This window comes from Limanda limanda, chromosome 20 (assembly GCF_963576545.1).
Source record: "Limanda limanda chromosome 20, fLimLim1.1, whole genome shotgun sequence".
Taxonomy (NCBI): Eukaryota; Metazoa; Chordata; class Actinopteri; order Pleuronectiformes; family Pleuronectidae; genus Limanda; species Limanda limanda.
In genome coordinates, this window is record NC_083655.1 from 337501 (window position 1) to 347500 (window position 10000).

At 55.6% G+C, this 10000-nt stretch overlaps 1 protein-coding gene across 1 annotated transcript in view; it reads right to left on the reverse strand.

Annotated features, from left to right (window-relative positions):
- Nucleotides 1-10000, reverse strand: part of LOC133027211 (histone-lysine N-methyltransferase 2C-like) — a 51008-nt gene that overhangs the window by 8984 nt on the left and 32024 nt on the right. Inside the window, exons 38-57 of the mRNA XM_061094243.1 lie at nt 9829-10000; nt 9507-9761; nt 8819-9174; nt 8519-8706; nt 7959-8345; nt 6976-7349; nt 6792-6885; nt 6442-6705; nt 6154-6268; nt 5984-6056; nt 5807-5870; nt 5388-5620; nt 4661-5047; nt 3982-4170; nt 3211-3900; nt 2861-3127; nt 2490-2672; nt 2177-2338; nt 1936-2068; nt 38-161 (exon numbers count right to left, since the gene is read on the reverse strand). The exon at nt 9829-10000 is cut by the window's right edge and continues 1040 nt beyond it. Coding sequence (XP_060950226.1) covers nt 38-161; nt 1936-2068; nt 2177-2338; nt 2490-2672; nt 2861-3127; nt 3211-3900; nt 3982-4170; nt 4661-5047; nt 5388-5620; nt 5807-5870; nt 5984-6056; nt 6154-6268; nt 6442-6705; nt 6792-6885; nt 6976-7349; nt 7959-8345; nt 8519-8706; nt 8819-9174; nt 9507-9761; nt 9829-10000 — 4710 coding nt within the window. The remainder of the gene's footprint in view (nt 1-37; nt 162-1935; nt 2069-2176; nt 2339-2489; nt 2673-2860; nt 3128-3210; nt 3901-3981; nt 4171-4660; nt 5048-5387; nt 5621-5806; nt 5871-5983; nt 6057-6153; nt 6269-6441; nt 6706-6791; nt 6886-6975; nt 7350-7958; nt 8346-8518; nt 8707-8818; nt 9175-9506; nt 9762-9828) is intronic.

Here is a 10000-nt window from a genome sequence, read left to right on the forward strand (position 1 = left end):
CGTTTAAAACCTTCGGTGTCGTCGGTGGGAAGTTTACCTGAGCTCCTCCTGGTTGTTGTGGGGGGGAGTCGGTAATGAGGCGGGGACATCTACTGTCTTGTGGGTGTGGTTTACCACCAAAAGACCGCCCCCTTTGTGCTTCAGATCTGACGAACTTTTCACTGAGAAAATAATAAAAACTTTTATAACTTTATCTTTACTTGTATGATTGTGTGAAATGTTGTGGCCAGAAGTATGTGAGCAGCTGGACTTCAGAGTGTTTATAAAGAAGACTACTTCCTGTCACTTCCTGCCACTTCCTGTCACTTCCTGTCACTTCCTGTCACTTCCTGTGATTCCACAACGGGAGCTCTCCTCTCCACACTGAACACTCAGATAAACAACCAAATAATGATCTGATCACATTTCTTAGATCACACAGTGATGTTCAGCCTGAGTGTTCCCGGTTCCCTTCAGGCAGACGCCACAGAACCGACCCGGTTCCATCACGCCACAGAACTGACCCGGTTCCCTTCAGGCAGACGCCACGGAGGAGAACCGACCCGGCTCCGTCACGCCACAGAACCGACCCGGTTCCATCACGCCACAGAACCGACCCGGTTCCCTTCAGGCAGACGTCACAGAACCGACCCGGCTCCCTTCAGGCAGACGCCACAGAACCGACCCGGCTCCGTCACGCCACAGAACCGACCCGGTTCCCTTCAGGCAGACGCCACAGAACCGACCCGGCTCCGTCACGCCACAGAACCGACCCGGTTCCCTTCAGGCAGACGCCACTCGACCCGGCTCCATCACGCCACAGAACCGACCCGGCTCCATCACGCCACAGAACCGACCCGGTTCCGTCACGTCACTCGACCAGCAGCAATGTGGATTCATCTCAAGAGCCTTTGATCTTTGTCTGGCACTCTGTGCATTCTGCAAATTCTGCATTAATATTCTGGGTCTTACAGGATGTGTCCTTGTGTTCTGTTTTGGGTTGCAAAGGGGCGGAAAGTTTCCGGTAAATTTCCGGAAACTTTCCGGAAACTTTCCATGGGAACTTTAGCTCGGGAATTTTGGGAATTTTGAAAAAAAAAACAAAACTACTCAAATTAAACGCTGAGCAATAAAAACATCATTCAAAACTCTATTTTAAAGATGTATGGAACGTTGAGTTTCAACCCTCCACTGGTCATTCTTCCATCACATGCACAGATAACTCCCAGCATGCTTCACTCTACAGCAGGGCTATTGAGGCCTGCTGTAGAGTGAAGGACTAGTCAGGTAAGTTTCCATGATATTACTGGGAAAATATATTAGCATGCTGATTGAGGATTGTTCATCTGTTCATCTAGACTATTTCCATTCATTTATCCATCAATTGTAAAATATTTTACAGACGATTCCAATTGTTTGTCTAACTATTTATATCTCTGGCATTGCATTAGTGTTTTTTTACAAACTTTTTTCTCATCTTATTCTACAGAACAATGCCACGTGCACTCTCTCATGTGTGGAGACATTTCACCTCATCCAATGTAGAAGGAAAGGCTGTGTACATTTGCAAATACTGTGCAAAGACCTATGTTAAGAATGACACAACGATGCAGAAGCATATAGTCAAGTGCCCAAAGTTTCCTCAGGGCTCAAATCAGCCTATGACACAACAAAATGTTTATATTTATGTCTGTATATGACAAGGTCAATACAGTTAGTATAAATTACCCACAACATTTCCAGTTTATTCCCGTTAATTCCCGTATATTCCCGTTTATTCCCATGGAAAGTTTCCAACTTTGAATATTCCCGGAATTTTGCAACCCTAGCTCTGTTGTTTGTTGTCTGTTACACAATGTTGCTGACCAGCTGCTGAACACACACCCATTTCCCTGTGGGGACAGTATGTTGTGTTAGTAGTGTGTTTGTGTATATTGTGTCATGGCGTCTCCTCACCGTCCGGCTCGCTGATCTCCTTCCTGCTCAGCTCCTCCGTCGTGGCGAAGCCGTTCACCAGCTTCTGCCTGGCCACAGGCGGGGGGGTGGGGGGCAAGGAGGCCGGAGGTGTGGGGGGGTTACTGAGGTTATTCTGCTGGGAGAGAGAGAGAGTCACTCAGAGCAGACTGTACAATGGCTGTAGTATTTCTATAGTACTGTAGTATGACGGTAGTATCAGTGTAGTACTGCTGAGTAGAACCTTGTGTATGAGCTGCGAGTAGAAGTCGCTGACTCCGCCCAGGCCGGCGTTCCCGAAGGAGCCGCTCAGCCTCGAGTCTCCGCCCACAGACGAGCTGCCGAACGGGGGGAACAGACTCAGGTCGACGCCCAGAACCGGTTCCATGAGGGGCAGCGCCGCCAGCTGAGGGGGAGGAGCCACAACTCAACACAGGTTCACGGGTAACGGAAAAGAATCAATAACGAGAAGAGTTTAGTTTCAGTTTGAGGAGAAAGAAAAAGATCAGGAAACAAAGAGAAGAGAGGAGGGGCATGGAGGAGGCGTGGCCTTGTACCTGTCGGAGGTGTGTCATCAGCGGGTCAGAGGAGGAGGAGTTCAGTGTCTTCTCCTCCTCCTCTCTCTTCCTCCTCTTGTATTTGGGAGTAGTTCTGTCCTTCTCAGGGCGAGTGAGTCTCTTACTGCGCTGAACCTTCTTCCTGTTGGAGGCGTCCATCAGCTCGCCATCGTCCATCATCACCTGCAGGACAGGGCGCCGTGTTAGTGTTTCCGTGGTTACAAGGCCGTCGGTCACATGACGCGCTGAGTCGGGGAAACGTCTCCGCCGCAATAACAGACGATATCATGCTCTAAACTAAATATGACTTTTAATAAATGTTTTGCTGAACGCAGCCTTGGTCAAAATAACCCCTCCCCCCCTCTCCTCACCACGTTGCCATAGGAACCAGGCTTGTCCTCCTCCTCAGAACGGACGCTCTCATTGGACAGCTGGCGGCAGGCGGGGGGCGGGGCCTGGACGGTGTAGGACAGTGTGATGGCATTGGACATCTTGTCCTTCAGCAGATGTCTGAGCAGCTCCTTCCCCCCGTCTCCACCCCCCCCATGGAGGGGGGACGGGGGGGAGAACAGCTCGCCTTCTCCCTCCTCCATCTTCACCACCCGCGCCCCACAGGCGCCATCGTCCTCACGCTCCTCCTGCAGGAGACACGAGAACAACAATCAAACACGTGGAGCATCATCACCACGTCAGACACTGAGCCAATCACAAGTCTCCAAACCTTGACCAGCAGAGGAGCTGCCGCCCGGGGGGGGTGGGAGGAGCCGAGGTGGGAGGAGCTCTGCTGGGCCGCGGCGCCGGTCGACAGCTGCCTCTCCAGCTCCGAGGACGGAGCCAGACCGCTGAACGACACCACTGATTGGTCCACAGGGCCCGGAGTGGGTGTGCAACAGGAAGTGGGCGGAGCTGTGTTGTCATCAGAGTGGGAGGACAGGGGCGTCCTACTGCCCCCCCCTCCCACCATGTTGTCCCCGTCTCGCTTCCTGCTCCTCTTCTTCTGTGGTGTGTCGTTGGGGATGATGAGGGGGGAGGGGCCTCCAGAGGAGGAGCAGGGGAAGGAGCTGGAGGGGGGGGCCGCCGGCGAGGACGACTCGTGTCCAAATCGAGCATCCGGACCTCCAGGGTTGGGGGGGGTTATCCCAGCCGGTCCTTGGAGCCGGGCTCCGGTCTGCAGGTCGGCAGGAAGTGAGTGGGCTCCTGGGTGGGGGGGGCCTGCACCTGGCTGATGGGCGAGCGGCCCCCCCCGCGTGCTGGGGGCCGGGGGGGACTGAAGGAAATCCTGCGGCAGCTCGGAGCTGAAGAACGGCAGCTGGGAGAGAACATCAGCTCCAGGGCCGACCCGGACTGCAACTCCCAGCATGCCTTGCTGCTCCAGCTCCAGTCTCTGCTGAAGAGCTCGATGGCGCTCCACCTGAGAGCACAGGGACAAGGTCAGAACAGCTGCTCTACTTCCTGCGTCCTGGCTGCTGGCGGCGAGGGGGGGGGGGGTTACCTCCTGCATGAGCTGCACGCGCTGCCGCTCCTGCTGTTCCCTCAGCCGCTCCCTCTCCTGCTGTTCCCTCAGCCGCTCCCTCTCCTGCTGTTCCCTCAGCCGCTCCCTCTCCTGCTGTTCCCTCAGCCGCTCCCGCCGCTCGCGCTCCTGGAAACCTTCGCTGAACGGGTTGTTGTCATCGAACTTCACCTGTGGCGCCGCGAATCAGGGCGGAGTTAATGATCAACTGTACATGTTAAAGTTCATAGATATATATAAAGACTAGATGTCTCGCTCGACGCATGGCGGCCATCTTGCCAGAGTTTGCTCGCTCACCCATAACCGATTTTGAGAACGGTCTGGTTTGTTATAAACGTCAGAGATGTAGATATGACACTGTGTACTTATGAATAATTATGTTATTTTCTAAAAAATTTAATAATTTATGCAGTGTCATAACTACATCTCTGACGTTTATAACAAACCAGACCGTTTCAAAATCGGTTGAAAATTGAGCAAGTTCTGGTTATTTACCAACAGGATGTTATGGGTGAGCGAGCCGCCCTGTAGCAAGATGGCCGCCATGTGGTGACGTCCGGCTCCGTCGAGACATCTAGTCTTTATAAATATCTATGTTAGAGTGAACATCATGATGAGAATCCCTGTCCCTCTGAACATGTTAGAACTGCGGGGGTCTTACCTCTGCTGCTGCACCGCCCCCCCCAGCAGGGCCGCGCGGACCCCCTGTAGAGAAGGCTGCTGTGGGAGCGGTGAGCCCAGCCACCACGACCGGGGTCTGGGTGCGTGGGGGGGCCTGGGGGGTGCTAGGCAGGGGGGGGGGCAGATGAGGTGGAACTCTGTGCCCCAATGCCCCTGGACCGGTGCCCCCTGGAGTCCAACCAGGAGAGGTGTTTGTTACGCAGGTTTGTGGGGGTCCGCCTGGGGGGGGCTGCAGGAGCAGGGTCTGAGGGACGGGTGGTGCTCCTGTGGGCATCATGGGGGGGGCGGCCAGCGGCTGCAACGCCCCCTGGTGTTTGGTCCTGTAGTCGTCGATCAGCTCTGTGTGATCCTTCTGCTGCTTCCGGATCTGAACACACACACAACACATCATCACTGAAAGGGTCAGGGTGAGGGTCAGGGTGAGGGTCAGGGTGAGGGTCAGGGTCAGGGTGAGGGTCAGGGTCAGGGTCAGGGTCAGGGTGAGGGTCAGGGGGAGGGTCAGGGTGAGGGTGAGGGTCAGGGTGAGGGTGAGGGTTAGGGTGAGGGTGAGGGTCAGGGTCAGGGTGAGGGTCAGGGTGAGGGTCAAGGTTAGGGTGAAGGTGAGGGTGAGGGTCAGGGTGAAGGTGAGGGTCAGGGTTAGGGTCAGGGTCAGGGGGAGGGTCAGGGTCAGGGTCACCACAGATCCATCACCAGGAGAATCTCTCTACCTGCTCCAGCTGCTTCTGCACTGCCGCCTGCTGCTCGCTGATGTAGCGCAGCTGGGCGGCGTCCTCCTCGGCGAACGCGCGTCCCGCCTTCCTGGCTGTTCTTTGTTTGGCTGACAGAGATTTCTTGGTCTTGCGGTGGGCAGCGATCTGCTCCTCCAGGAGGCGCTGCTGCATCTGCAGGAGCTGCTGCGTCTCGCCCAGCCACTCCTCGTACTGACACCGCTGAGACTCGTCTGCAAGAAACACCACAGCTGTCAGTTCAGGACCCGCCCCGGGTTCAGGAGCCGACCCGGGTTCAGGAGCCGACCCGGGTTCAGGAGCCGACCCGGGTTCAGGACCCGACCCGGGTTCAGGACCCGACCCGGGTTCAGGACCCATTCCACAGTCAGTGACATGGGACTGAGGGAGTGGAAACTCACTGACGAAGCCCGGGCCGCAGCTGGGCGGGTTGGGTCGCACCAGAGGAGGATTCAGCTGCTCGTCCTGACAGAAGAGAAGAAAGTCTCAGAACACATTTCACTGGAGAGGATTTGATGAGTGTTTCAAGAGTTTGTGTTTCAGATTGTCCAGGTTCTATACGCTGCAGTTCTCCTCACCTGTCCAGGAAGCTGTGGAGGCTGTGGTGTCTCTTCTGGACCTGGGTCCCCTGGAGCTGGAGCTGGAGGGAACCTGACACACACACACACACAGTCAGTTTCCACAGGAACACAGATGTGATCATACTGGACACCAGGACTTATCTCCTCCTCCTGATCAGAGGTCATACCTGTTGATGACCATCGGGTTCAGTCCTATGTTTCCCTGAGTCATCACCTTGTTGATGCCCTTCAGAGCCACCATCTTAGCCTTCATGATGGGGTCTGAGACGGAGTCAAAGTCTTCTACACACACACACACACAGACACACACACACACACACACACACAGAGGATGTGAGTGACACTGGGTTTGTGTACGTTCATCGGAGGTTTGATGTCACGGCTGCAGAGACGCCACAAGGACAACAACCACTGTGACTGGTCCAGTCGAACTGTTTGAGGGGTTCTGGTCTTACCTATGTTTGGGAACAGAGAGTCGGAGGTGGACCTCTGTTGGATCAGTGCCTGCATCTGTTTCTGCTGCTGCTGCTCCTGACGCTCCTGGTCCAGGAGCTCCTGCAGGAGGAGAGGCTGCTCCTCCAGGAGCATGGGCCTGGCTTTGTTCAGGTTCTGCACCTGGTTCTGAGTGGAGGTCTCCAGGTGTGGAAGTTGGTTCTGGGAGTTGAGGAGGGGCAAGGCTCCGAAGGGTCTCTGCTGCGGCTGGAAGACGGACGCTTGCCCTGGAGACGAGGTGACAGATGAGACGTTTCATTTCAACTCAGTCAACACAGATCAATGATCTCTCAATTAGAACTGATCAGCTCACCTGCTGGGGGTTGGACCCTGGGAGCCATGACCGACATCGGAGCCAGTTCGTGGTCCCGAAGAGCTGGAACCACACTTAGGTCCTCCACCTTCTCCTGGAGGGTTAGGGTTAGTCAAATTACTGATCAGGTGTTTGTTCTGTTATTGATCAACTCTCGTAACGCAAGCCGCTGAGAGACGCTCACCTTGGCGAGAAGGGCCGAGGATCCTGCCAGGCTGGAGCCGGGAGCCCTGGTCCCTGGAGCTCCTGTGGTCAGGTGCAGGGCCGCAGAGGGACCATCACTAACTTCTGTCTTAACGCAGTCCTTCACTTCCTGTTTCACCTGGCCCATCAGGTGGGTGTGGCTATCTGTCTTCCTGTACTCCCCTGCAACATCACTCCTCTCTCCCCCGTCCTTGTCCTCCACCGGCTCCCCCAGGTCCAGCTCCTCGTTGAACATGTCCTTCTTGTCCTCCAGGTTGAGCTCAGGGTCAGCGTAGGCAATCAGGTCGAACTTACCCGACAGCAGGAAGTCGTCGAGATGCAGGTCGTTAGGACCCAGATCCAGGTCCTCTTTACCTGAAACAGAGGATTGATTATTTCCACAGATGACACAAGTTACTGTCGTGTATTTTAACTAATAACTCTTTTTAACATAGTTAAAAACCACGATGACATGTTATCATGTTCGGTGTGTTGATTCTCAAATTCTCACACTCGTTAAACACTATCCCAGATGGTATGGAAGGTATGCGTTAACCCTCTTCCCCAGAGAATACTCTTTGACCTTTACCATGAAGACGCCTCACACTACAAGATACTAAACATGCCCTTATTTAGGCTGAAGCCCTGTTGTGTGATGTCATGTTATCTCTAGGTTTGGGGTCCCACCTCCCACCTATAAAACTTCTTGCCCTGCAGGGAGAAGACAGACTTCACGGTTTGGACTGGGTGACTTCTCTGAGTTCTCGAGCTCGTCCTGACCTGTACTGCTGTTGTGTAATAAACATCATTATACTTGTAAGTTCTGGGTCCGCCTCCTTTCCTTCATCATCAACTTCTACGACAAACACCGACATCTCGGCGGCCCACAATATTCGTTACCCTAACTGGTAATCAAATATCATGGTGAGTAGAAACGTCAACCTGATGATCTGATTCTTCTGCCTAACAACATGTGACTCGTACCATCTTCAGGGTCGAGGTTCAGGTTGAGGTCCACCAGGTCTTTCACCTCCACGTCCTCCAGGTCCTTCACAGCAGACTCATCTCCATCCATGTGCTCCTCCATTCCATCAGCCACCGGGAGAGCTGTGGTGTGGCTGAGCTGCTGCTGGTTCAGCTGCTCCACCATCACCATCTGTGCGCCCAGCGGGGGCGGGACCACCGGAGCCCCCTGGGTGGGCCGGAGCGATGGCTGCTGGTCTCTGGGGTACAGCAGGGGGGTCTCGGGCGGAGGGAAGGGCAGCCTCAGGCGACTCTCAGGGGTCCGGTGCCGGAGCTCGATGTAGGGCTGGCCCCTGATGCTGTGCTGCTGGAGGGGGAGGGAGCGTGGGAGGAACGGCTGGGGGACACCTGAGGGGGGGGGGGGGCAGGGGCAGAAACAGCGTCTTCAAAAAATCTTTAATAGAAAGATTATAAATATCATTTCAACATTTCAAGTAAACTAGAAAACATGATGTAGAACTACGAGTAGATGAACAGGTTCTGATCTTTAATCAATCAAACAGTGGGGGGGGGGTTCAGACCTGGCATCATGTGGGGGTGAGTGTTGGGAGAGGGGAGGGGTCGGAGGCCGGTGAAGTCTCCAGGCATCGGTCTCCTCATCTGGACCGGGACTCCCTCTCCTGCACCGAGTCCAGAACCAAGCATGGAACCCCGGGCAGGTCCCAGAAACGAGTCCTGGAGAACCTGAGCTCCTGGAGGAGCAGGGAACCTGGAGAACAGGGGAGACCAGTTCAGACCAGTTCAGACCAGTTCAGACCAGTTCAGACCAGTTCAGACCACATCATCAGATCAGCTCAGGACCAGGTTTGGTTGACCCTCACCTCTGGACCGGTCCTCTATCAGCCAGCTCTCTCTGCCTGGGGAACGGAGCCTCGCTGGGCGTGAAGCTTCTCTGCTGCTCCCCCGAGAATCCTCCAGGGAACCTCGGAGCTGGAGCCACCGCCAGACCCCCGGGCCTCACGGTCCCGGGGTAGGGAGGCGGGGGGCGCGCAAACACTTCAGCTGGAAGCGCGGCAGAGTCGTCCTGAGACCAGTGCCGGGGCGTCCCTGAACCCGGGGCAGGTGGAACCGCCCGGGTGGAAGCTGGTCCTGGTCCTGGTTCCTGGAGAGCCTTCTCCTGACGCAGCTGACTCTTCTGCTGCTGCTGCCTCAGGAGCAGCTGACGCAGCCGCTGGCGCTGCAGCAGAGACACAGGGTTAGGGTTAGTCACTTCACCACGCTTCACCACACCGGCCACCACGACACGCTTCACCACGCCGGCCACCACGACACGCTTCACCACGCCGGCCACCATGACACGCGTGTAAAGGTTTACGTGATAAAAAAAAAGTGTTATATCGCGATATTAATGAAATAGCGATGCAATGACATATGATGCATTTACGTTCCTTAACGTCTCCAGCTCAAACCTGTGAAGACGAGTTCACTCCGGAAACGCATTTCTACGCTCAGTCCTCACGAGTGTGAAGGACCCCAGGACCCCCCCCCCAGTACAGATGAATCACTCACCTGTCTCAACTTCTCCTCTGAGTCCCCCGGCTGCGGCAGGATGCTCATTGGTCCATCTAAAGAGGCCACACCCAGCACTGCCATTTCATCGGCTGCTGTTCTGTCAATCGGTGGGAGGCCAGGTGTCATGTGACCCTGCTCAAAGGGGGCGTGGCCTGGAGTTCGACCAGAGAAGCCGTCCTCTGACACCGCAGGCTGCTGTGAACTCTGACTGCCGGGGGTCCTGGGAAACGAGTCCTGAAGTTTTCCTGGAGACTGAAGAGAGAAAACGTGTGAGTGTTGTGACTCTGACTTGTGTGAACTGCAGTGAGACCCCACCTACCTGGTGGGGGTCCGGCGTGGAGGGCTGCAGGCTGTAGGGGTCCGGCGAGGGGCGTGGGGTCCCGACGGGCCGGGCGTAGGGGTCGCTGCTCCGCTGACCTCCAGGTGAGTGAGGGACCCGCTCAGTACCAGAGGGGCGGGGCGTACCTGGGTGGGAGGGGTAGGCGTCCAGG